Source organism: Macrotis lagotis, chromosome 1 (assembly GCF_037893015.1).
Source record: "Macrotis lagotis isolate mMagLag1 chromosome 1, bilby.v1.9.chrom.fasta, whole genome shotgun sequence".
Lineage (NCBI taxonomy): Eukaryota > Metazoa > Chordata > Mammalia > Peramelemorphia > Peramelidae > Macrotis > Macrotis lagotis.
This window is the reverse complement of record NC_133658.1, coordinates 874,064,336-874,092,307: the sequence shown is the minus strand read 5'-3', so window position 1 is coordinate 874,092,307 and position 27,972 is coordinate 874,064,336. Positions and strand designations below refer to the sequence as shown.

General features: G+C 41.0%; 1 protein-coding gene and 1 long non-coding RNA gene across 5 annotated transcripts in view; one reads left to right on the top strand and one right to left on the bottom strand.

The window, feature by feature from the left end:
- Positions 1-9,672, bottom strand: part of LOC141509069 (uncharacterized) — a 69,628-nt gene extending 59,956 nt beyond the window's left edge. For 2 of the 3 annotated variants that reach the window (XR_012474571.1, XR_012474573.1), the window contains exon 1: positions 8,732-9,672. This is a non-coding gene — a long non-coding RNA (uncharacterized LOC141509069). The remainder of the gene's footprint in view (positions 1-8,731) is intronic. The other variant, XR_012474572.1, reaches the window with a different exon arrangement.
- Positions 7,052-23,746, top strand: KLHDC7A (kelch domain containing 7A). 2 transcript variants are annotated; one of them, XM_074218281.1, is made up of 2 exons: positions 7,052-7,685; positions 8,313-23,746. In XM_074218281.1, the coding sequence occupies exons 1-2, from the start codon at positions 7,238-7,240 to the stop codon at positions 9,677-9,679; spliced, it is 1,815 nt and encodes a 604-aa protein (XP_074074382.1). In that variant the 5' UTR covers positions 7,052-7,237; the 3' UTR covers positions 9,680-23,746. The 2 variants fall into 2 exon arrangements, with proteins under 2 accessions (XP_074074382.1, XP_074074381.1); XM_074218280.1 differs by having other exon boundaries at positions 7,052-23,740.
- Positions 23,747-27,972: the final 4,226 nt, after the last annotated feature.

The window sequence follows — 27,972 nt, the reverse complement described above, 5'->3', positions numbered from 1 at the left end:
CTAATCCAGGCCCCAGTCACCTAGCCTCATAGGACCAAAAAGCTTCAAAGCTAGAAGATATCATATTGTCCAAAGTCTTTATAGTGTAGAACCTAATAATAGATTCATTTTCACTTGGTGCTGAAACAAAGGTCCAGCCTTTTAACAATGGCCTTCTTTCTGTGTTTGCACAACTGTGAGAATCTCAGAGTTAGTTGGAAGAGACCTCTAAGGGAAAACCCAATTCATCCTTCATCTAGAATTCTCACCATAAGATCCAGTACAAGTGACAGTCCAAACTGGCTTTGAAGACCTCCATCAATGAGGAATCTTTGACATCAACCTTGAGAGGCAACTCTGTTCCCCTTTGGGAAAGCCCAGATTAATAGGAAATTGTTCCTTACCACCAAACCAGGCATCCAGCCCATTAATCTTAATTCTACCCTCAGGGGGGCCAAACAGTCCAAATCCAATCACTTTTTGAGGTGTCAGTCCTTTGATGGCCTTTTTATCTTCTTCTTTCAATAAATTTGACCCTGTGTCCCAACCTGTCCAGAGCTTTAGGACGGTATCCCCACCACATCATCCATCTCCTTCCAAGCTCTGGATCATCTGCAAAGTCAATGAGCATACCAACTGAATACACCTTGTTGCATTACCTTCTGGTTCAGTGGGTCCTCAAACTTCTTGGTCTTGGAACCTCCTTAGAGAATCAGCTGGATGGCACAGGAGATGGAGGGCTGTTCTTGTTCAGTTGTTTCAGTCCTGTCTGACTCTTCATGACCCTATTTGAGGTTTTCTTATGATTGGTGATTTCCTTTTTCTTCCATGAGGAAATTGAGGCAAACAAGATTAAGTGACTTTCTAGAATCACACGATGCTCAGCAATTTACTCAGGAACATAAGTGTTCCTGATGCCAGGTACAGAGCTCTAGCCACAGCACTTCCTAGATAAAATTAGAAAGATTTGAATTCAAATCCAGCCTCAGACACTTACAAGCTATATGACCCTGGGCAAGTCCCTTTATCTCTGTTGCTTCAGTTTCTATAAAAGGTGGGGGATGGAGGTAATACTAGGTCTGACCTTGTGGGGATTGTTGTGTAAGTCAAATGAGAAAATATCTATAAGCAAAATGCCTGGAACAAGGTAGATATTATATGAATGTGTATTCCTTCCTTTCTTCCTTCCCTTTTATACACTTAAAAATTATTGATGAGCCCTCCACCAAGAGCTTTTGCTTATGTGGTTTATAGCAATCAATGCTTATAATATTAGATATTAAAACATCCTAATGTTATTATAAAAAAAATTTAAATTCATAGACCCCCTTGAAAAGATAACAGGAACCCTCAGGGCTATTAAATCCACACTTTGAAAATCACTTTTCTACCTTTTAGCTTTTCATCTTTTCCAAATTACTTTGTAATCTAGGTAAATTCTATCAGTGGCACTCCCCTAAACTACCAGTCTACTAACCCACCAAAAATGAAATGTGTCAGTCTAGTCTGACCTGTTTTTGATGAAAACCAAATAGATCTTTTAGGATCATTACTTCCTCTTGTAAATGCTTACTAACCATCACTCCTTAAGACTGGTTCCTTTCCTTCACTACTATTCCCAATTTACTCCATCTTATTCAAATACAGTTATTTGCATGATGTCTACCTCATTAGATTGTAAGCTCTTTAAGGTTGGGGCAGTGTTTTGCCTTTCTTCTTATCTTCAGTGAATAGCATGGTGACTGATAAGAGTTTGAATTCCACTTCAGGCACTTGACTTACTAGCTGTGTGACCTTGGGCAAGTCATTTAACCCTGATTACCTCACATCCAGGGCCATCTCCAGTCATCCTGATTCATATCTGGCCACTGGATTCAGATGGTTCTAGAGGAGAAAGTGAGGCTGGTGACTTAGCTAAAAAGTCACTCAAATCCAATTCATGTGCTTGTCATGACGTCACCTCCTTGATGTCATGGTCTTCTTTGAGAAGAAAGGACTAACATCAAGTTTTCTTGAATGGATGGACATTCTAGAATTTTGTCAAGAATCTACTCTAGTTTCTGAGGTTCATTCTCTCCCTGTTTAAAAACTGAGCTATTTGTCTCTCTCCCATACAGTACCTACTTCTTTCGTTTTCCAGTCTTTCAAAGATCAGTGACAAGTGGTTCAGTAATTATATATGCTAATACTTTCAGTACTAGAATTGTGTTCATATACATATATGTATGGGGTGGCTAGGTGGAGCAGTGGATAGAGCACCGGCCCTGCAGTCAGGAATACCTGAGTTCAAATCCAGCCTCAGACACTTAATAATTACCTAGCTGTATGGCCTTGGGCAAGCCACTTAACCCCATTGCCTTGCAAAAAAAAAAAAGCCATATGTAGACATATATATATACACACATATATATATATATATAGGTAAATATACATATATACCACCAACTCTGAAGACTGGGGAAATATCAACTGCTCATGGATAGGTCAAGCAAATAAAATAAAAATGGCAATTCTACAGAAATTAAACCACTTGTTTAGTGCCCTACCAATCAAAATTACAAAAAATTACTTTAATGAGTTAGAAAAAGTTGTAAGTAAATTCATATGGAGAAAGAAAAATTCGAGAATCTCCAGGGATTTAATGGGGAAAAAGTGCAAAAGAAGATGGCTTAGCCCTACCAGATCTAAAATTATATTATAAAGCATCAGTCATCAAAAACCATCTGGTATTGGCTAAGAAATAGAGTGGTGGATCAGTAGAATAGACTAGGGGCAGTAACAGGAAATGATTCTGCTGTTTGGTAAACCCAAAGAGTCCAGCTATTGGGATAAAAACTCTCTCTTCAATAAAATGTAGTGAAGAAGAAATGAGCTGGCTATAGGTCATCACCAAGGAAGAGATGCACAAAAGGGGAGTTGTAAAGGATACCATTTCTGTGACTGGAAAGGGAAAGCTTTCTTTATTTAGCAGGAATCGGAGTTGCCTTGTAACCAATGAACAGTCTATCCTTCCATCTTTTGCACAGGAAAAGATCTGGATCTCATAGTCTCCAGCATACCAGGTTGGAGGCATCATAGAGGATTTATGGGAAGATATGGTAAAGAGATGCATTAAATGAGAATGCTGCAATTCTTTCTGTAGGAGGGAGAAAGAGCTTGAGTAAGATGACAGAACCATCCAAGAATCCAAGCTCGTTCTAATTGTCCTGTGAGCTGAGAGCGCATCTATTAACATTACTACTTTACAGATGAGGAAAGAGAATCACAGAGAGGGATTCTGCATATTTAAAGTACTCATTGGTCAAGTCCTCTGACCATATTGACCATCTGACCATATTGAACTACACGCCCTCTTATCTATGGACCTACCTCTGGTGTTTTCTCCTGACCCTAATCCGGCCATCCAGCCATCCCACACAGAAGTCTTATGTCATACACTGTTTGCAGCAGAAAGGTATCACTATCTACACTCCCCCCTCATTTTATATAGGAAGAAACTGAGGGCTAAAGAGGAAAAAGAAGGGAGGAAAGAGAGAGAGAGAAAGAAAGAAAAAGAAAGAGATGAAAGAGAAAAAGGAGGGAGAGAAAAGAGAGAGAGTAAAGGATAAAAGGAAGGGAGGGAGAGAGAGGGAAGGGAAGGAAGGAGGGAGGAAGGGGAGGAGAAAGAAATCAGGGAGAAAGAGGGGAAGAGAGAGGGAGGAAAGATACTCATTAAGAGATTAATAGACACTGTGCTACAAGTTAGGGATGCAAATACAAAAGCAAAAGGACTCCTGCCCCCAATGAGGGAGAAGCCCCCGAATAAGTGAGAGTAGTAGCTGGGAGCAGGAGTCTCCAGAGACAGAAACTGAAAGCAATGCTAGCCCATTGGTGTAAGCTTTCCAGAGGTCACAAAGTATTTACTTATGAAAACCGAAAAGTGGAAGGGAGGAGAGGGAGGGGGTAAGGAGAGCTCAGTGGAAGAGAGAGAAAGAAACAAGGAAAGGGTGAATGAATTCTTCCCGTCTCTGCTAAACTTAAGAGTCAGTATTCAAACCTAGATTCTCTGACCACACATTCCAGTTCAAATCTGTCCACACAGATCCAACCGCCTCCTCCCCTCCTGGCACAAGTTTATCTACAGATAAAGTTCAGATTTTTTTAACTTGACATTCTAGGTCCTCCACCATCTGTCTTTATCTATTGGAACCAGGAAGGGTCTTGTAGCTTGCATAGTTCAACTCCTTTACTTTACAAGAGGAAGAAACTCCTTAAGGATGTGATTTCTCTCTCATCACACTCAATTTGGATCAATGTACAACATGGAAACAAAATAAAGACTGACAGATTGCTTTCCATGGGGGGGGAGGGAGTAAAATTGGGAGAAAAAAATTGTAAAGCTCAAAACTCAAATAAAATCTTTAGAATCCAAAAAAAAAAGAAAGAAAGAAAGAAAGAAACTGAGGCAGTTTGGAGAGAGCAAGGATTTGCCAAAGGCACCCAGAGAAATGGTGGTGAGGGTGGGATTAGAGAACTCAAGTCTCCTAATACTTAAGCTCAGGTTTTTTATTTTGTTTTGCTTTTCTGCAGAACCCTCCTGCTTCCCTGTAGTCATATTGCCAGTTAACACTCCTAACTACCAGTGGTCTGTTATAGGGATAGTAATGAAATGTTGTTTTACTAATAGTTTGCTAATATTCACTACCTATCCTGATCTTCTCTATAATAATAACAAAATTACATATCATCTTATCCTTTACATTCTCAGAAACAGTCTCTCTCCCAACATAGAGTATTTTATCTTAGGGGTAATCTATGTATAGATCTATGTATAAAAATGTTATTCCTATTTTAAAGGCAAAAAGATTCAAAGCTAGCCAGTGTAACATGGAATGCAGAGCTTTTCCCACCCTCCCCCACAGAATGTAAGCTCCTCAAGAGGAGGAATCTCTTCACTTTTATCTTTATATATATCTTAGCTCTTCATCTGGCCAGCACTAGACTCTTAATAAATACTTTTTTAACTCAATTAAGTGGTAGAGCAAGGATTCAAATATGGCTCACATTTTAAGAGCTAGAAGAATTCACAGAAAGTAGCCATTTAATCCAAACCCCTCATTTTAAAAAAGAGCAAATTGTCCTTTTTATTATATTGACCCTGCCTACCCATGAACAGTTAATATTTCTCCAATTATTTAAATCTGATTTTATTTGTATAACGTTTTTAAAAATAATTTACTTTTTATGGTTCCTGGATTTGTTTTGACAGATGTACTCCCATGTCTAGAGATATTTTAAATGGGATATCTATTACTATCTCTTCTTGCAGGGTTTTGTTTGTGATATATAGGGATACTGATGATTTACATGAATTTACTCTGCTAAAAAGTATTGTTTCAACTAACTTTTTAGTTTAGTCTTTGAGATTTTCAAGTATGTCATATCATCTGTAAAGAGAGATCAATTTATTATCTCATTCCCTATTATAATTGTGGCTATTTCTTTTTCTTCTCTCATTGCTATTGCTAGGGTTTCCAATACAATATTGAAAAACGTTTATACATCTTTGAGCAAATAAGTCAATTTGATTATTATAAATACTCAAATTAACTACAAAGGACATATGAAGGAAGATACTATCTGCATCCAGAGAAATAATTGAAAATTATAAATATACATAAAAATAAAGTGAAAATAGAAATGTGAATAGAATGATTTTATTTATATATATAAATTTGTATCTAATGGTAGCCATCTCTGGGAGAAAAGGAAGGAAAACTAAATAAAATTTATATGATAACATATATATATATATATATATATATATATATATATATATAGTGTGTGTAATATGGTGTGTGTAAAGGGAATGACAAAATGTATATAATAGATACATAGTTTCATGTATAATCATCTTTTTATTATACTGTTATAGAAATGCTTATTTTGTTCCAGAAATTAAAAATAAAATAAAAAAAAAATTTTGCAAGGCAATGGGGTTAAGTGATTTGCCCAAGGTCACACAGCTAGGTAATTATTAAGTATCTGAGGCTGGATTTAAACTCAGGTCCTCCTGACTCCAGGGCTGGTGTGCTATCCACTGCACCTAGCTGCTCCTAGAAATTTTTTAAAAGAGGAAATGGAAGCCTAGAAAGAAGAAATACCTCAGGATCATAGGATCCTATCTATCTGGACTATCCAATCCAAATCCAGTTAAGAAAACAGAAGCCCAGATAGTTGAAGGTTAAAAAGAGATTTTTCCAAGGTCCTACAACCAGGAAACAGTCAAAGAGGGATTCAAACCCCCATCCTCTCACATTGATTTCTGATTCCAAGTCAAGAGACCTTTCTCTAGAAGCTGCTGCCCCATAAAAGGCTCCATACAATTCCAGGGACATCAGGTACCCCATGACAAGACTTTTGAGAGCTCTAAGGAACCTCGATGGTTAACCAGTCCCGATGGTACCTAAATAAGACCCTATAAATGGTCCCCCAGCATCTGCTTGGTAGGACCTACTTCCCTAACCTAAACAAATTACATAGATGGGCTCCAAGATTTCTCTTAATAAACCAGGCAGGAGAAGAAAGAAGGCAAGGAAGGGGTGTCAAGCCAAAGAAGGGGCGGGAGGGGGTGTTAGATCAGGTGGTTTGGATTTAGTTCTTGGCTCAGGTCTTCAGTTGCTCTGTGTTCCCAGAGGCCCACTGCATGGCTGCTCCCCTACCCCCTTCCCTCCTTCTGGAGCAATTGTCCCAGCCCCCATGACTGGACACCATTGGGCAGCCAGAAAGAGAAACATCCCCAGCAAGGTTCCATTGACCCTCTCCTGCCCCGTCCAGAGGAGGGAAAGCACCAGGCCAGGCCCCTCCCTGGCCAGGAAGATTTGCAAAAGCTGTAAATGAAAATAGCCAAAGTCAAAGTGTGTATCCGGGCATCAGGTGACTCTTGTAAAGGATTCTTTTTCTCAAGCTTCCTGGGTCTTTGTTTACCTGGATGACAATAAACTTACCCAGCTGCAGCTGAGTTTGACTGCCTGAACCCTCCCCTCATCCACCCCATGCAAAGCAACCTTGGCAAGAAGGCGTTGCCCTTTGGGTCTGCTCCCTGCCAGCTGCTGTCCCAGGAGGTACTCGCTGCCAGCCAGCTCAAAGTCACCTCTGCTCCTGATTTGGGGACATTGCCAATAAGGAACCCCTCAAAGCGGCAAGAACCAGTTTTCGTTGGGCAATAATTAATTGGATTCCTTACATTCTTGGCCGCCGTGGGGCCTGTTGCCCTAGAATGAGCGACAGCAGCTCTGAGCCTTGGGACTGGTATTCGGACATGCAGTTTACCGGAAAGCTGGTTTTCTCTGCTGCTGCCATGCTCCTGGGGACTCTTATATACAGACTGTACAAGTCCTGGCCAGCCCAGAACCCACCTGGGGGTGGGACATCAAAAGTTGACGCCATTGCCACCGAGGAGCCAGAGGTAGCAGGCCAGGCTGATCCTGCTAGCACCTCACCCAGAGCTCCGCTGCCAGGTCTCAGACAGCGGCACCAGCTCAGTGAGAAGGAGGGAGCAAAAGAGAACCCAGTTTTGGGGAATGGCCAGCCAGAAGGGGCCGGTGGGGCCAGTGACCTCGGAGCCAGAGAAAGGCTGAACTTTGGAGGCGGGCATCCTGAGAAGAGTAAAGGGACAGACTTCAACAGAGGGGAGCAACACCCTGGAAAACTCCCAGTTGGGCAGGGTAAGAACAGTCTCCTCTATCTTGATGACTGTGACAGTGAACCTGAAAGCCCCCAGCCTGGACTTGCTCAAGATGACAATAAAACAGGCTCCCCCCATGACTCATGGCAAGAGTCTGGGCTCCTCCTAAACTGTATCAGGGGGCAGAGGAAGGAAGAGATTTCTGATTCTGACAGTGAGGAGACTGCCAGTACCACAGACTGGGGGGAGATGAATAGGAGCTGGGCCTTCACCCAAGCTGTGGGGGTCAGCCAGGAGGGTTTGGGGCTCATCAGGGCCACCTCGGACCTGGGCCTGGCTGTCAGCCAGCTTGCTAAGGAAGGAAACACCTCCTATGTCTTTTCTTCCCTGGCCAGGGCCCAGGTAGAGGAGAATTTTCTTGGGGAGCAGACACTAGAGGAGAGTCCTGGGGAGCAACGGGAGGCTTCTGGCTCTGGTCTGAAAGGGAAAATCTATGACTACTATGTGGAGTCCACCTCCCAGTCCATCTCCAGAGAAAGGCTGGCTCTAGGAGCCAGCTCATCCTCTGGAAGTCCTGGAGGGATGACTGTGCCTCAGGACTCACCCTCCCTTCCCAACTTTGGGGGGCTTCCAACTCAACCTCACACCAATTCCTTGGCTTCTCCAGGCTGTGCTCATTCTGTGGACAGTGCTAAAGACCTAGGTGAGAGTTCCTCCTCCTCCTCTCAGAATCCCTCTTTATCACCTGGGCCTGGCATCAGCCGGAAGGAGAGTTTTCTTCAAATTGCAGAGAACCCAGAGCTCCAACTTCAACTAGACAACATGGGCACCTCACCCTGCAATGACACCCAAATATCCCTCCAGTCATCCACAGAGTCTCTGGATCTCAACCCAGTCATGGCCAGTCTTGAACCCAAGGTGGAGATGGTAGCCGGGACCAATTTCTTCCAGCTCCCACTGGTCCCCGGGGCAGCTCAGAACACCCACCTAGACCTGGGCAACTGCTATGAAGTACTGAGTCTGGCCAAGAGGGAGAAGCTAGATGCCCTAAAGGAGGCAGCTTACAAGGTGATGAGTGACAACTACCTGCAGGTCCTTCAGAGTCCAGACATCTATGGGCACCTTAGTGGAGCTGAACGGGAGCTCATCCTCCAGCGGCGGCTCCAGGGACAAAAGTACCTGGTGGTGGCAGATGTCTGCCCACAGGAGGGCACTGGCCGCCTCTGTGCCTATGACAATGAGCAAGATGCCTGGTGGCCCCTGGCCAGCCTACCCCCAGAGGCCACTTCCCGGGGCTGTGCTATCTGCAGCCTCTTCAATTATCTCTTTGTGGTGGTTGGCTGCCAGAGGGTAGGAGGGCAAGCCTCCAACCGAATGTTCTGCTACAATCCACTGACGGGTATCTGGAGGGAGATGTGCCCTCTGAACCAGGCTCGGCCCCACTGCAAACTGGTGGTCTTGGATGGGTACATGTATGCCATCGGAGGTGAATGCCTATACACAGTGGAACGCTATGACCCTCGCCAGGACCGCTGGACCTTTGTGGCATCCCTGCCCAATGACACCTTCGCCTTGGCCCACACAGCTACAGCCTGTGATGGTGAGATCTATGTCACGGGGGGCACTCTGCGCTACCTGCTGCTTCGTTATTCAGGGCAAGAAGACTGCTGGCGGGCCAGTCCCACGACGGGAGGCAAGGACCGAACAGCTGAGATGGTGGCCGTCAATGGCTTCCTCTACCGCTTTGACCTCAATCGCAGCTTGGGCATTGGAGTATATCGCTGCAGTGCTCGGACTCGCCTCTGGTACGAGTGTGCCACTTATCGGGTACACTACCCAGCAGCCTTCCAGTGTGCTGTGGTGGACAACCTCATTCATTGTGTGGGCCGTCAGTTCCACCTCCGCTTCATGACTGACTATGTTTCTCCCCGGTTCCTCTCCAATGAACTCCAAGGCTTCCCTTCCCCACGGGGCACTCTTATACCCACAGTCCTGACACTACCCACCCTCAATATGGCACAGACCAGGGTATAAAGATCCCTTATTATTTTGGAGGGATTTTCCTTAGTCATGGAACAGTGGAACAAGAATAGTCTCTAGTCAAGAGACCTGTTGCATTGACCAACTGGGTGACCTTTGGGTGAGTCCTTGCCCCTTTCTAAGCCCCAGTTCTCTCATCTGTAAAATGGGATGAATAATAATAATAATCCTGGAGCTAATTTTCCATCCAGGGTGGTTGTGGGGAGAGGACTTTGTAACCCGAAAGTCCTAGAGTGTGAGTTTAATACTTAGAGTACTTGTGATTTCTTTGATGCTGGTACTTCTTTTGCTGGTGCATATCCCAAATCCTTTCTAAAGCTTAGCAGACAATTTTCCAGCCTCGCCATGACCAAGAATATTCACACACCTTCCTAGCCTTCAGCATCTCCAAACTGATCCTCAGGTAACAGAGATAAGGTTTAGAACCGATTCTACACTAAAAGCCTTTCTTATCCCATAAGACCCCAGGCAGGTAAATCTCCTTTCATGGATTCAGAAGTCCCAGGTTCAAATCTTGCTTCCAAAGTTCACTTGCTATTTGGCTACACCACTGCTGTAAAATAAGGAAGGTTGGATTCTATGATCTCTCAGGTCCCTCCTCCATGGCTCTATAATTCTCTGTTCCTAGCAATTGTAGCCTTCAAGAATCTGGGACCACCCCCTCTCCCCCAGTCACCTTGTTCCTTTTGTTCCCCTGTTGTCCTTTTACCCTTCTGAGCTTCAGATATGCTAATCTTCCAAATAGCATACAAGATGGTGCTCTGAGGGTCCCCAACCCTGAAATAGACTTTGATTGAATAGTTAGAAAGCACCTATTTGTCTTGTGTGCAAAACCTACCTGGTGTTCCTGAGAATGGCTGGTCTTTTTTGGAGAAAACTTTGAATCTGTTTAAATCTGGTTCTGCCATCTATTCTGGCATGTGACATTGGATAAGTGACTTGACCTTTCCGGGTCTCAATTACTTCTTTTGAAAAATGAAGGAATTTGAATGTGATGGCTTCTAAAGTCCTTTCCAGGTTTAGGATGATAATTCTTTGACTTTGTTTAATGTGAAAACCAACCAACCTGGGTATAAGTTTTTCCTTGTTCCAGTCAAGTCACTCAAGTACCCAGTGTATCCATGTGCCTCTGACAACTCCCTTGAGTCTCAGCTACTCGGTCATGGATTGGTTGCCACCTTGATGGGTTGGTAGACAGAGTGCCCACATAGGGAGATTCTAACAGCTAATGACTAATCATTTGTATATTCTCACATACAAACCAAGCACCATGCAAGTAGCTAGAAGAGATAACAAAGTTTTTAGATAGGGACATAAACTCTGCCCTCAGGAACTTTATAGTCTTAATAGATAGATCCAATCTACATCTTTGGCAGCTAGCTCATAAAATGGAACAGAATCTGAACTTGGGTAAGAAAGATCTGACTTCAAATTCTGCTTTAGGAATGTATTAGCTGTGTGAGGTTGGGAGGGAGACTTAAAATCACAGCTTCACTTTCCTCATCTGTAAAATGGGGATAATAGCACCTGCATTTCAAGCTTGTTAGGAGGCTCAAATGAGGTAGTCGTACAAAACTCTGCCAACCTTAAAATACAGCCCATAAATGTAAGTTATTGTTATTATTTTGTCCTGAGGATTAGAATCACAGGCTTAACTGGCATGAGAGCTATGGGCACAGTTTCCTTCTCTGATCTGACATGCCTGGAAGAATCTTAATTGTATAACTATCCAGAAACAGAGCTGACCGGTTTGGGGAATGAAGTCTATTGAGGAAATAGTCAATAGCCTGGGGCCTAAGTGAACCCAGTTGATAGACCAGTGATAGAGTTTGGTCCCCAATACACCCCACACTCATTGAATAGCCCTTGGAACACACAGGTGGGAAGGGAACAAATGTCCTGGGTCTGGATGACATGAGAGGGTACAAGGGTTCCAATGAAGCCAATTTATAAAAAAGATTCTAGGGGCAGTGTGAGCCACAGAAGTCTTCTCATCTTTTGGGTGTTTCCCTTAGAAAATTTCCCCCAGGTCTGAACACAGCAAAATCTTGAAATGGTTAATCCTCTACAGTATTCCCTTCCTCTAAAACTACCATGTTAATAAGTAACCAAGTGTACAATAAAGGACTCTCAAATGTCAGAGCTGGGAAGATCCTCAGAACACAAAATGTCAAAACTGGGAGGAACCTTAGAGCATAAAATGTCAAAGCTGGGAGGTTCCTCAGAACACAGAATGTCAGAGCTGGGAGGGTCCGTAGAATACAGGATGTCAGAATTGGGAGGGTCCTTAGAACACAGATCATCAGAGCCGGGAGGACCCTCAGAACATGGAATGTCAGAGCTGGAGGGCCTTTAGAACATGGAATGAGCTAGAAGAGATTACATGAACCAGTCCTACAAAGGGGAATAGGAAGAGGAGAGGAATCCCATACAGATCTTCCATTCCCTTGCTCTCAGACAACCTCTGAAGAGAAAAATAAGATCTCTTAGAGAACTCCTATTCTGAAATATTCTGAGATAACTCCAAAGTCATACAAAATTTCTAATAAAAAGAGCTGCCTTGGGAGGTGGCAGACCCCTCTCTGCAGAGGAGTAGGGTGGAGGGAATCAGCCAGTCCCCTTGTAGGGTATATTAATTTTGAAATTCTTTTCAGGTATGATCAAGTGAGTTGGTGGCTAATGTCCCTTGCAATTCTGGTATCTGTAGTGATGAGAGAGAAAACACAACCCCTCCCTGACCTGACAGAATACAGAACACACACTGATCTATTCAAATAATAACCACATTTTGGTCTCTCTGGGATATGAGTGTTTGTTTGTACAAGGTATACACCTGTGTAAATACAAACATTCTTCCAGGCAGTGTTCCTGGTCTGAGCGCTGTGGGAGGCAAGCAGCTGGGCTAGGACCCCCAGCTGGAAGACTGGCTGATATTATGAGCAGAGCTAGGGGAGAGGACAGATGTGGGCTAGGGAGGGGGAGAAAGAGGTGATGTTCAGAACGTATCCACCACATGAGTGGTTCCAACCTAGAAGGCCACTCTGACCTTCAGTTTTCTCTCTAAAATGAAGAGAATCAAAATGAATAAATAAATAAGAGAATAATCCTATTTCTCCTCTTCTTCTTCTTCCTGGGCATTCTGGGAGGATAAAAGGAAAGGTCTCTGGGAAATTATTTGGGAAGTGCAAGTGCTTTGGCAATGAGAGAAGTTGTTTTTCTGTAAGCCCATCTAGACTTAGCTGTGATCTCTTCTCTATTCTTGACCCTTTCGTGGCTCCTGAGTGCCTACTGAGGAAAGTTCAGACTCTTCATCTTGTCATTCAAGGTCCTCCACCACCCAGACCTCCCTACTCTTCCAGTCTCATTTATACTCCCTTCTTCATAAGCTATATTTCAGCCACATTGGAAGACTCTTGGCTCCTCTCCCACCCCCAAACCCCCCCCATCATGTCCTGCCTTGTGCTTTCTCCCCTCAATATCTTAATTCTCACCATCCCAGAACATCTAGAACATCTGCCTTACTTTTCTTCCCCTGTTAGAATAGTTAGAAAGCAACTTAAATGCCTAATGTTGGTCCTTCATTTTCAAAAAAAAGATCACAACAGCAAGAAGGTGATGCCATGACAAGCACATGAATTGGATTTGTGTGAGGGGGTGCTGTGCTGCGTCACCAGCCTCACTTTCTCCTCCAGAGCCTTCTGGGTCCAGTGACCAGATATGAATCAGGATGACTGGAGATGAGCCCAGAAGCAAGGCAATCAGGGTGACCTGCCCAAGGTCACACAGCTAGCAGTAGTCAAGCATCTGAGCTGGATTCAAACTCCCTCCTCCTAACTCCAAAGCCAGTGCTTTATCCACTGCTCCAATGCCACTTCCTCCAGGAAACTTCCTGTAATTCTCCCTGGTTGTCAATGACTTCCCTACTCTGGTATCACATATTTTTCATACAATATTATGGGTACCTCTGGAGGTGTCTTATCTCCCAACTAGACCTTAAGCTTCTTAAAGGTAGAAATTGTTTCTTCTTTGTGTCTCCCCAAGCTCCAAGCATTGGTCCTGTGCAAAGCAGGCTCTAATCAATGCTGAATGGTGAAAAAAAAGAGCAATATGGTACCAGGTGAGACATGATTGGGGTTGGGGGTGGGAGCTACACTAAGAGTCTGGGAAGGCTTCAAAGAAAAAGAGGAACCTGAGCAAAATTTTGGAAGAAGTGGACATAAATGGTTTGAAGAAGAGGATACATAAGGAGATGGTCCCCTACCCCTTCAGGGACAATGAGGTGGCACAGTTGCTAAAATGTTGATCCTGGAATCAAGAAAATCCAGCCTCAGATGCTTAGTAGCTATATTGATCTTGGGCAAGTCACTTAACCACCGTCTGCCTCAGTTTCCTCAGCTATAAAATAGAGCTGTGAGAATTAAATTTTGTTAAAGCATGGTGTAGGAGCTTACTAAAATTTTCTCCCCTCTCCCCCAGGACTATACTTGGCAAATCAAAGGGTGATAACAATTTCCTACTCCATTCTCTCCACTCCTTATATCTCTATAGAACATTTTTAAAGTCCATCATATACAAGATTTAAGGTTTCTAAGGCTCACTGAGACCATAAAGGCCATCTAGTCCAAATTCCTCATTTTACAGAAAACTGAGACCAGAGATAAAGTGACTTGTCCAAGGTAACACAGCTAATAAGCAACTAAGCAGCCAAATTCAAACCCAGGTCCTCTGACTTCCAGTTCATTATTTATATATTCAATCCTCACACAACCCAATGAGATAAGATATCCAACTTCCCCTTTACTCCATTTTATGGGTGAGGAAACTGAGGCTAAATTGGAGGACAAAGTTCTGTAGGCTTCCCCAGACTACCAAATGGGAGTCATGACTCAAAAAAGATAAAATAATAAACAAAACCTGATACTTCAGGGTATTGCACTTATTCATTTTACTCCTCCCAACTTGGAAACTCCCTAAACTTTCCTCCAATTAGAAATCAAATGACCTAATTTTGTATAGTGTTAATTTTGTTTTCTTTTCATTAATTGCTTTATTTGGCTTTTAATATATAAAGTCTTTCATCTCCTGTATTCAGGGTTCAGAACTAAAACTAAGTAGTTATGACCTCAATTTTTTTTTTGGCAATTGACATGTATTGCTTAATAAATCAATATTCTTGTAAGCTCAAAATAAAAAGAATAACTGAGGAGAAAGTAGGTGACTCAGTGCAACGTGTTCTCATTCCTAGAGACACAACTTTGAAAGCTCAGGGCCCCACTCAAGGGTCAACGGAATCACCTTTCTATACAAAGCATGGAAAATGCTTAGAAATTCTGCTAAGAACTATGAGTAAGGGAGATAAGCTCTCTTTCCACCCCAGCAGAATTTTCTAAGTAGATAAAAAATGAAGCATGGGCAAATATGTATACATCAGGTCTATAGAGGGATTTAATATTTTTGTCTCATTTTTTGTTTATTTTATATTATTACAATAATCTTGTTGCGAGAGTAATCATAGACCCTCCTCTCCCCCAAAAAGATATGAAACCTCAAGAATAGTAAGAAGGAAAAAAAGTGTACTTCAGTCTGTGTTCAGATTCCATTGACTCTGTCTTTGGGATGAGTTGCCTTCCCCATCATAGCCACCAGAGAAGGTGTTTCAATAATCTGCCTCATTCTTAAAGTTTGAGTTTTAAAGTAAAATTTAGTTGTTCAGTTAAAAAATAAGTTTCATTTGCTTTTTTACTTTTTTTGCTTTTGATGAATAAAAAGATCCTCTGTGATTCAGTATATGATAAATATTCACCTTTTTAAAAAAAATGAAAAACGAAATTCCCCAAGTGTACACCTGAATAAAATCTATCTATAGGACTAAAATCTTTTAGTATTTTTAGTATTTAGTATTCTCAGAAGATTATATGATTAGATACATTGTTTGCATAGTGGGTAGAAATCTGGCTTTAAATTCTGGAAAATGTGGATTCAAATCCAGTGTCTGATACTGTGTGACTCTAGGAAAGTCTTTTAACTTTCCTGTGTTCCAGGCAACCAGAAGGTCTTCACTTTATTTCCAAGTTTCTTCACAAAGGAATTTCCCAAACCAATGAAAGCAGAAAACATAGCGAGTGGTTGGGAATCTATGATTCTGTATGTCTCCATTGTAATTTAGTATTGTTTGTCATGGGTTTGTTTAGGATTTTATTAATTCCTTCAATAAATATTTCTTTAACCCCATTATGTACAGAGAAAGTAGAGTTGGGGAGGGGCACACAAAGATAATTTTCTTTTTTCCTTCATTTTTTAAGGCAATGGGTTTAAGGGTGACTTGCCCAAGGTCACACAGCTAGGCAATTAAATGTCTGAGGCTGGATTTGAACTGAGGTCCTCCTGACTCTAGGGCCAGCACTCTGTCCACTGTACCACCTAGCTGCCCCAAAGATAATTTTCAAGTTAGAAAAGAACTTGTAGAATATTCGTGGAATTAATAGTCAAGTAAGGAAGACTTCAATAAAATCACAGATATTCATTCTCAGTTCATCCATTTCAATCTGGGACTATAGAGGTCCTCTAGATTGTAAACTCCTTGAGTGCAGGACTGTTTTTCTTTTTATTCATTGCATTCTCAGTGCTTAGCTAAATGTAGTAGGTGTCTTATAAATAGATGTTTATTGGATGATGGATCTGGTTCAACCCCCTTCATTTTACAGATGAAGAAACTGAGACTCAGGTAAATGAGGAGCTACCCAAGGTCCTACAGACAGTAAACAACTATCAGGATTTAAAGCCAGGTCTTCTGATTCCAAATGCTGCTGCCATAATTGAAAGAAACCTTAGATATCCACAGCTAGTCTAACCTCTACTTGAGCAGCCATCTCTTCTACAACAACCCTGACTAAGGGTCCATCAGCCTCCAAGGTCCAGGAGGGGGAACTCTGTTCAGATGGAGAAAACAGGATGTCTGGCTAAAGTGATTTTTTTGTTCAATCATTTTAGTCATGCTTGACTCTTCATGACTCCACTTGGGGTTTTCTTGGCAAAGATAATGAAATTTGTCATTTCCTTTCCCACATGAGGAAATGGAGGCAAACAGGGTTAAATGACTTGCCCAGGGTCACACAGCTAGGAAGTGTCTGAAGATGAATTTGAATTCGGGTCATGCTTCCTGACTTTAAGCTCAGTGTTCACCTAGCTACCCCAGATAAAGTGATATGGGTAATCATTCACTTTCAATGAACCCAGGACCTCCCTAAGACAGACCTCTGAGACACACACAGAGAATCCTATTTCATGATATCTGCTTAAATGTTTATCCTCATTCTGAGGTAGGTTCATACCCTCCTAGATCAGAGAAGTAAGTTCAACAAGGATAGTTCTGAGGCCCCCAAATATCAATGCCACACCTCCTGGGCTTCACAATGGATATCATCTCTCAGGATCAGCTGTGCCTGTGGTTCCAGGGGAGACCCTCTAGCTGAGAGTCTTCTAGTGGGGAAATAAGAACCTCCAAGATGACTGGCAGGTTAGGGAGATTTGGACACCTCGGGGATTGGACACTGATGTGCTAACAGCTGGGCAGCTGCAGGTATTTATGTGATGTTAGCTATTAGCCTACGATTCTACTTTGTACAAGAGAATGACTGCTTTCACCCAGAGACCCATGAGAACACAGATGTCATTTAATACTGACAGACTCAGAGATGCCCTACCATATTCTGCTCCAAAACTGGGTGCTGCTTTCCTGTTCTCCAGAGAACAACTCAGGAGGGATTATCCATGGATAATCAGTGATGATAATAACAATAACAAGGATAACTGGTGCTGGCAAAGACCTTTAACATTCAGCTAGCTGGCAATGAGTAGGGCACCAAGTCTGGAGTCAGGAAGACCTGAGTTCAAAGCCTCGGATACTTCCTAGCTGTGTGACCCTACTTTGCCTCAGTTTCCTCAACTGTAAAATGGATAAATAATAGCTCCTATCTTGCAGGTTTGTTGCGAAGATCAAATGAGATAATATTTGCAAAGTGCTTGGGACTCAGCACATGGTAGGTAGGTACCAAAGATTGTTTCTTCCTTCTTCTTCCCACAAAACCTTCCCAGGCTAAATAGTTCTGAGAAAATACGTTTAGAGCCTCCTAGAACTATGGCAAGCAGTGACTAATTGTAATAGTCATATTTTCTGAAGTCAGGATCAAGACATAGTGGATGCTCCCTCTGCAAAGTATTGTTGAAAGTACCATTTTTTACTTAGGTGGAATGGATTATATAGTATGGTCTAGGATGGGGTGCTGGGTTGGGAATCAGGAAGCCCTAGGGTTAGATCCCACCTCAGATACTTCCTAATTTTGTAACCCTGGGCAAGTCATTTAAATTCCTCATCCACACAAAGAGAGAGGTGAACTCAACAGACTATAAGAGTCTAAGACTGCTCTGCAGGAAGTGATGAATATGAAGACTTCAAAAAAGCAAAGGAAGGCTTATATGAACTGATGAAAAGTGAAGCAAACAGAACCAGGAAAACAATAGTCACAATGCCAACAGAAAAACAACAGAAGTCACAACAACTAAATTCTGTTTGGAATAAGTTTATCCCTGATCAGGAGATAAGATAAAGAGGTTTCCTTTCTCTGAAGAGGTGGGAGATTGTGGTTGTAATAAATTAGTTGATGTGTTGATTCATTTTGCTAAGCTGATTTTTTTTTCCTTCTCTGTCTTAAAAACATTTTTGTTTCTTTTGTTTGTTACAAAGTATGTACTAACTGGGGAGGAGAGAGGGAAGGAAAGTATAGAAAACAAAAAATATTAATAAAAATTCAAAAATTTCCCACCACCCTCAAAAAAAAAGAACTCTCTTATTTTCTTGAAATTGAGACAACCCTGGTGTTTCATTATTTATATCTATAGGAGTTAATAAATATATGTTCATTGATTGACTGATTGATTGAATGATTGATTTCTACATCACAGTGGGAAACAGGTGACCCTGGACTCTGGAAGAATCTACTTATGGATTCCATGCACCAGCACTACAAGATGGAATTCCTTCAAGGATGGTCCCATGAAAAATAAATGTCTATTGTCTGAGAATCAGCCTCACCAAGTGCAAAAAGATTCATCATCCCCAAATAATGGAATTTTCCAGCCAAAGCATCTTCCATCTACTAAAGCGGAGAGAAGTTACTGTCCGGTCTCCTTGACTACAGTCTATCCTTTACCTTAATAATTTCAAGGATCAGTGATTTTATAAGGACAGATCCTTACCCCATCACCCACCCATTACCCAACAAAGACCACAGCATCTCTGTAACTACACAAAAGTCCAATGTATGCCATAGCATGAAAAGATACCTTAACTAGCTGATGAGCCTTTCTACCTTTAGCTGTGCCACCTTCTATTCAAAGTCATCGCTCCTTGGCAAGACCTACATTTGCTATGGAGTATCCAAGGTCACCCCTCATGCCACATGTATGATAGGTAACTCTTAAGGCTACTGGATTTTAGACCAGCCTTAGATAGTATCTAACCCAATATCTGCTACTACTGCATCCAGGGCCATCACCAGTCATCCTGACCTGTGTGTCTTGCCACTGGATTTTGATGATTCTGGAGGAGAGAGTAAGGCTATGATTTTGTATATTCTTGCCTCACTTATTTCCAATTCACTTGAAAGTCAAGACTTCTGATGTCATTGGTCTTCTTAGAGGATGAATAACAGCAAACAGTTCAATTCCCTCACTTTGTAGAGGAGGAAACAGGTTTGAAAGTGGAAAAATAACTTCCCTAAAATCAGTAAGCAATCAGTCAGGATTCAACCTTGGTCTTGGAACTGTAGATCCAGTGGTATTTCTGCTTGCTACACCATATAGTCTACTCTTCTTCTTCCAAAAGTCTGAAAATCACTCTGCCACTCCCATTCAATGACCTTAAATGGCTCCCCATTGCCTACAGAATAAGGCCTGAATAAAGACTTCTACAGCCTGGCTTCAACTTTCTAGTGCTATTTCCTACTATTTTTCTTCTGAGACTCTGTGGCACTTTGTTAGTACCTTACCAGTCTCTTAATTGCAATTTTCCTCCCCAGAGGCGGCCAGCCTTTTCACCCAACTGCAAGGTATATCTTTCAGCTCCCTTCATTGGACAGGTTTTCCTTTCTTCATCTAACTAATCCCTGTGACCTTGGCAGCTTCTAAAATACTAGTTTCAAAACTTCAAGAATCCTCAGTTTTGTCACAATTCTCTCCATGTCTTAGTAGTTGGCTTTGTGAACAACTGTGCCCAGAAACATAAAAATATATCAATTTACAGCTAACCCTCTGGTTGAGCTAGAATGAAAGAAAAATCATCTATAGCTCCTAGGAAGCTGGGTAAATTTCTGAATCCTGACCATTCAAACAACATGCATTGTTATAGGAAAAACCCTGTAGATGTTTGGGGTGGGGGGAGATGGAGCAAAGAAATTTTTGTGACTAGGCATGAAGTGTGTGACATCACACAAAGAATCAAAGGGGATTTGAAGTCAGACCTAAGTGTCTGTGTCCTTTAACCCAGAAATCTCCCTTCTGTGCATCTGTCCCAAGGAGATTAAAAAGATAGGAAAGGGGTTCATATATGTGTATGTATGTGTATATAGCAGCATTTGGGGGGTATTCAAAGAACTCAAAACAAAGGAGATCCCCATTAATTGAAAAATGGCTAAACAAACTAAGGTACCTGAGTGAAATGGAATATTTATTATTGGGCTATAAGATATGAAAAGAAAGAAGCTTGAGAAGATTTCTATGCACTGATTCAGAATGCAATAAACAGAACTAGGAAATAATAAGAACACAACTACAATAATGAAAATGGAAAAAACACAAACCACAAAATAATCAAAAATGGATGTTTCAAAACCCAAAGAAGAGATATAAGAAGAAACATCCCCACATGTGGGGTAGGAAATGGACCACTCATGAGGAACATATTGTCAAATTTTTCTTTCAGTGTTTTGATTTATTTTGCTGTTTTTCTCTTCCATTTTGTCTTTTTCTATATTTTTAAATTATTATATGATGATGCTTGTCCTTCATTTTCAAAGAAGACCACAACAGCAGGAAGGTGACGCCATAACAAACACATGAATTGGATTTGATGGGGGGGGTGGAGGTGCTAAGTCACCAGCCTCACTTTCTCCTCCAGAGTCATCTGAGTTCAGTGGTCAGATATGAATCAGGATGAGTGGAGATGACTCTTGCTATGAGGCAATCAGGACTAAGTGACTTGCCCAAGATCTCACAGCTAGTAAGTGTCAAGTGCCTAAGGCTGGATTTGAACTCAGGTCCTCCTGACTGCAAGGCCAGTGCTCTATCCTCTTTGCCACTTAGTTGTTCCTACCAAATTGTTCTATAATATGGCTCTCTCAAGGGGTGACTAGGTGGCATAGTGGATAAAGCACCGGCCCTGGAGTCAGGAATACCTGGGTTCAAATCCAGTCTCAGACACTTAATAATTACATAGCTGGGCAAGCCACTTTAACCCTGTTTGCCTTAACCTAAAAAAAAAAAAACAAAAAAAACAATATGGCTCTCTCAGAAAGAAGAGATGGTAATATGGTAGAAAGTAATTTAGGCATTATTAAAAGCCAAAGATATCATTTATAAATTTAATGCAAAGAAAAAGAAACAAAAAAATGTAAATGATGTGCCATTATAATAACCAAAATTATCCCCAAAGAAGAGACATAAGAATACATTTTCCTCTAGAACTATGGATACAGAACACTGTATTTACCATCACACTCAGTTGTTATGGTGGTTTGTTTTTGCAGAAATGCTTTTTATTTCCTTTTTTTCCCTTTTTTCTCTTTCTTTCTTGGCTCTTTGGGCATCAAAAAGAAGAAAGATAGACAACCCTATCAGTCCCAGATGGGAATTTGACCATTAACAAACAAACTTTGAAAGGATCCAAGTTATCACTCCATCTACCCAGTCATACCTCATTGAGGATGAGTGACAAAGTCTCAAAGTTGGGGATGACTGGAATATGTCAGGCTGTTTTTGTAGCCATACTTTTGTAATGGACCCATAAACAGGAATTGCTTACATTTTTTATCTAATAATATTTTAATTTCAATTTAGAAACATTTTCCTCTATTTATCTCCAAATTGAAAAAGAAGAAAGAAGTCTTTTGTAGTCAAGGAAAACAAATTGCTACATTGATCATGTCTAAAAATGTGTATCAGTGAAAGAGGGATAGAAAGGAAAGAGAATTTGAAATTGAAAAACAATTTAGAATAGGATAAAATAAAAAGGGTATCTCATGCTCCATCCTGAGTTTATCAGCTGCCTTCCAGTATACTTCACCATATATCCTCTGGAATTGCAATTTGTTGTTACATAATTAGAGAAAATTTTTTTTAGCTGTGTCTCCAAGGTTCAACATACAGAAGGTATTCTTGGTGCAATTCCCAATACTGACTGGGAAGCTTTAACCCGTTCTGTTCTTACAGTCTGGGTTGGTTTATCTCTCCTATGGTACCTTTTGACCCACCCCTCCTGGGAGCTCACCATGTTAAACAAGTCTTGCATCAGAATAAAGAGTTGGGTTTGGAGTCAGGAAGAGCTGACTCAACTGTATGGTCAAAGACAAGTTACTTCACCTTTGTCTTTCCTTAACTGTAAAATGGAAATTATAATAGTACTGACCTCCCAAGATTGTCATAAGGAACAAGTGAAACAATATTTGCAAAGCACTAATAAAGTATCTGGCAATTAGCAGACACTTAATAAATTCATTCAGAACTCTCAGACTCCAACAATGCACTAACCTGAGACTCCCAAAGGACAGTAACTACAGGAGTTCACCACAGTGTCTGGCTATTGAGCAGAATTCTTAAGTCTTTCAAAGTTGTTGGCAATCTCTCTACAATGCTGTTATTGGAGAAAATATTCTACTATTTCTACTTAGTTCCCTCTGTATCCCAGTTTTCTCTGAAACTGTCCCTTGCATCCTCTCCTAAAGGGCAATACTATTCCACTCCATTCATATACCATCTTCATTCCTGGAAATCAGAAGGTCTAAGAGAGAGAGGACCCATCACCGGACCAGAGCAATTGAGGAGGGATTCTTGTACATCACATGGACAGAAGACACATAGGAGAGATAGGGGCAAAAGCATGGTGAAATCATGCTTACTCTAAACAATTTAACCAAAACATGGGCATTCCTTTGCCTAGGTTTTGGTTGGAGGAGTGTGGGGAGAAAGTAAGTCAGACAGCAAATATTTTTAATAGCTTAATGTGGGCCAGTCAGTGTGCTAAGAAGGAGGATAAAGATACGAGAAAAGAACAAAACTGACATTAGAACACAATAAAAGGAAACTAAAAAGTTCATTATAGGGAGGGGATTCCTAGAAAATGCTGAGTTCCTAAACCTGACTTCCTCCATAGGGAGGGGTCAATACAGGGGTTCATGAATCACCTAGAGAGAAGAAAATTCTAACAGACTTTAAGAGAGAGAATCGAGGAGTTCTCCATTGTCTTGGAAGGAAGAAGATGGAGCTTAAAGACTTTGTAGAGAATCCTACCTTGATTTATTCATTATCATCTGAATACAGTGCACTTTCCCTGATTGTCTCTTATCCAGGGCCATCTCAGTTGTCCTGATACTATCTGACCACTGGCCCCAGAAGACTCTAGAGGAGAAATTAAGGTTGGTGACTTAGCACAGTCACCCCTCAGGCAAATCCAATTCATGTGCTTGTTATGGCATCACCTGATGTCATGGTCTTTTTCAAGAATGAAGGACAAGAGGCAGCTAGGTGGTGCAATGGATAGAGTATAGGCCCTGGAGTCAGGAGGACCTGAGTTCAAATCCAGACTCAGACACTTAATAATTGCCTAGCTATGTGACTGAGGACAAGTCACTTAACCCCCATTGCCTTGCAAAAAAAAAAATGAAGGACAAACAGCATCATCATGATAAATTTAGCTTTTCTTAGCAATAAAATGATCAAAGACAATTCTCAAAGACTTATGAGACAACTAGAGAAATCAAGTCTGAATGAAGATCAAAGAATACTATTTTCACTTTGTTTTTTTGTTTTGTTTTTTCTTTTTCATAGTTTTTCTTTTTGTTCTGATTCTTCTTTCACAATATGTCTAATATGGAAATATGTTTAATATGATTGTGCTTTGCTGTCTTGGGGAAAGAGGAGAGGGAGAAAAATTTACAAAAATGAATGTTGAGGGGCGGCTAGGTGGTGCAGTAGATAAAGCACCAGCCCTGGAGTCAGGAGTACCTGGGTTCAAATCTGGTCTCAGACACTTAATCATTACCTAGCTGTGTGGCCTTGGGCAAGCCACTTAACCCCATTTGCCTTGCAAAAAACTAACAAAAAAAAAACAAAAAAAAAGAAAAATGAATGTTGAAACATATAGTTGGAAAAAAAATACAATTAAGATGAAAAGTAAAAGAGAATAGTACCTGCCTCATATTTGAAAAGTGTTTAGTTGCTGTGTGACCCTGAGCAAGTCACTTCACCCTGCTTCTCTCAGTTTCCTCATCAATAAAATTATTTGGAGAAGGAAATGGTAAACTACTCCAATATCTTTAAAAAAACACTAAATGAGGTCAGAAAGAGCTGGAGATGACTGAAAAAATGACTAAATAACAACAAAAACTGTTAGAATAGGTGTGACAAGAATGAAGATCCAGCAAAAGAGATTGAGAAGTTGTCAGACTCGTAGGAGGAAAACCAGGGGAGAGCAGTTTCACAAAAATGCAGAGGAATAGATTTCCAAGAAAAGAGAGTATAATAATGGTATTCAGAGTTGACAGGAACAATAAAAATTGAGAAAAGGTCATTGGATACAGTAATTAAGAGACCACTGGTAACTTTGGAGAGAGAAATACAGATCCCTGGAGGAGAAGTGGAATTTGTTGTAAATTATATAAACTAAATGAAATTGTATAATTGTATAACTAAATGAGCTTCTATGAATCCTTTGTGCTATTTTACATTTTCTGCAGTGGTAGGGGGGAGAGGAGGGGAAGGAGGGAAGGCTATCTTATGTCCAACATTCATTGTTACTTTGAATGCTTTTACAAAAACAGGAGACACTTTTTACCCACATCACTGGGGAGCAGTGAGGAAGGATATTCTTCAGTTCCCTGAAGGGGCTCTCTAGGGTGGAATAAAATGAGGCAAAAAGATATTCTTGTTTTAAGAGACCACAAAGTCAAGCCCAAGCTCTGGTAATCTTGGTTCAAGGGTTTCATATAAATCATCTCATTTGTTGCTCTCCATTAACAACTTTGAAAGGATCACTTGAGCCTCTGTCTTTGTCCACCCAGAGCTGAGATTTAGAAAATTAAAACAGGTCCATGATCAATCAATTGGTCAATGGTGGAGGGGAGGGACAAGTTAAGAACTAAATACCTCCCCCCCTTATTCCAAGTCTTAAACTCTTCCCACAATGCTATTTTACCTTCAGCTAATATAAAGGAGTAACACTGAATCTATACAATTTTTCAAACTCTATACCATATGAATTATGGAAATCATACTTTGGTATTTTGTCTGAGACTGCATTGGTGTCAAAATGCTAAGGATTGTAATGTTGACCCCTCTGCAATTTGTAATTTCCTAGTCCATTAGGAGATGAAATGACTTGCCAAAAATCACAGAAGCAATATGCATCAGAGGCACTGACTCTTTCTCTTATGCCTAGGATAGCCCTCTACAGAGCAAGAGAATAGTAAAGAGACTAGCCCACAGAGGGAAGATAAGTTGGCTAAGCACCACCCAAGTCATTAATAGGAAAGGCAGGATTCATTCCTGGGTCTTCAGATTCTAAGACTATGCCAGGGCACAACAACATGTGTCCATCAAAATACTTCTTCTTCCAGCCTAATTCCTATTTTGAATTTCTTAAATACTATTCTCTTTCCTGGGTGGCACACAATTTGGCTGAGATTATTACTATGTAATTACATTTACTCATTCCCCCATCATTGTAAGTGCCTGGAATTACATAATGAGACTGTCCACCATAACACGATCATTAACATGTTTTACACCTCAAACGTTCACAAACTATATTTTTATCAAAGGACCAAAAGTAATTAATCTGAAACAAGGATGGAAAGACCATATAATTCAAGGTTTTTAATTTTTTTTCCTCTTTCACTTTTTCCCTCACCTTAATTACTGTGGAAACATTAGTGTCTTTGAAATAGGAACCATCCCCAGAGAAGAGGGATCCTTTTTCCACTTTCCCATAATCTGATATTCCCCCATAGTTAATCACGGAGACAGGCAGTTCAGCAGACAAAGCTTTCCAGAATTAATGGACAGGAACATTTATAGAATCACATAATGTTGCAGCCAGAGGAGAAAGTTGGAACATAGAATGTTAGAGCTGGAAGGACCCAGACAACACAGAATGTCAAAGCTAAGAAGGTCCTTAGAACACACAATGTCAGAGCTGGGAGGGCCCACAGAATAAAAACTGTCAGAGCTGGGAGGAGTCTTAGAACATAGAATATTAAAGAGAAGAGGGTACTTAGAACATACAATGTCAGGGGAAGATGGGAGAAATCTTAGAACACAGGATATCCGAGCTGGAAAGGATTTTAGAACACATAATGTCAGAACTTGGAGAGTCTTTAGAACACAGCATGTTAGAGATGAGAAGATCCATAGAACACACAATGTCAAATAGGAGAGGGTGCTTAGAACACATGATGTTAGAACTGGGAAGGCCCTTAGAATACAAAATGTTAAAGATGAGAGAGTCCTTAGAACACAAATGTCAAAGATGAAAGGGTGCTTAGAATATACAATATCAGAGCTGGGGGGGAGGGAGATCTTAGAAATATAATGTCAAGACTAGAACATAAAATGTCAGTGAAAAAAAGGACTTTAAAGCATAGAACTTTAGAATGTGGAAATTTAGAGCTGAAAGAACCCTTAGAGTTTAGAATGTCAGAACTGAAAAGATACTTAGAACCTGATATTTTAGACCTGTCGGTGAACTCGTAAAATACAAAAGTTGAATCAGGATCTTGAGATCATTGGACCAGTTCGTCTTACTCTCTCTTTTTCCATATAAGAAAACTGAAATCCAAAAAAAATGGGTGTGACTGGCTCACCACCAAATAAAGCCAGATATTCTCATTTCATGGCCCTTTATCCCACCTCATCCTATCACCACCTCTAGTTTACCATGCTTCTTCCTTTTATTTTGTAGGGAGTTCTCAATTATTGCCACTAAGAGAGAAAAGCATTTTTGCCCAGATTCTACATAGTCTTTACATTTGGTCTTGGAAATCACCAATCCCATCTTTACCCAGAAGTCATTAAGCAAACTTGGGCTTATGATAGAGTATAGGGAGCCTCATACTGAAGGGCCATACAAGGCTCAGGGTTTGGCTATCACTTTCTCTTTCTAATCCTCAACCAGAGTCTTAACAAAAGCACCTGGGAAATTTTGGTAAGCTCCAGGGACAACCACCTGTCTCCAAAGAAAAAGGAAGGAGGCAGCAAGCAAGAAAGGGATGTTGAAGCAATGGGATTGGGATCCTCAGAATATGGTAATAGGAGCTGGTCAATAGCAGGGATCGGACTTCAACATAGGGAGAAAACATACAGCCCCATGCCAGCACCCTAGATTATGTCCCATTCTCTCTACCCTAGTTATGGCTCTAGCTTCTAGCTCCATGTTTGAAAAAAGAGGTATTTGGACTGTATTGCATAGGATTTAGAGCAAGAAGGGATATTAGAGATTATTTGGGTTATAATGTTTAGTTCTGGAAACCATATTTTAGAAAGAACATTGATGAACCAGAGCATCAGCCCAAGGCAGGCGACCCACAGTGTAAGTTTATGTGACCTACCTGTGGCTTTTAATTTTTACTAGCTAAAAAAACAAAATAGCAATTTGCATGGAATGAATATTGGATTTTTTAATTCCATCACTAATAAATAATCTTGTTGATGTTCATTTTCTTTGGGGTTTTTTAAGCAGTATTACAGACAGAACATATCTCATGGAATTATCAATCAATGTATTCAGTCTATTTGATAAAGACTAGGCAGTGTTGTGGTTTTGTTGTTTTGTGATTGTTTTCATGCTTTGTGCCTTCACCTGTCATATTGATGACATGCACATCCCCCCCACTTTCTTTTTTTTGAGGTGGGGGTTTGCAAGGCAACAGGGTTAAATGACTTGCCTAATGTCACACAGCTAGATAATTATTAAGTGTACTCTAACCATTGCCCCACCCCACTTCCTAAGAAGTTATGAGGCA

Excerpts from the sequence above, each read along its gene's own strand:
- KLHDC7A (XM_074218280.1), top strand. The coding sequence starts at position 7,238 with ATGAGCGACAGCAGCTCTGAGCCTTGGGACTGGTATTCGGACATGCAG.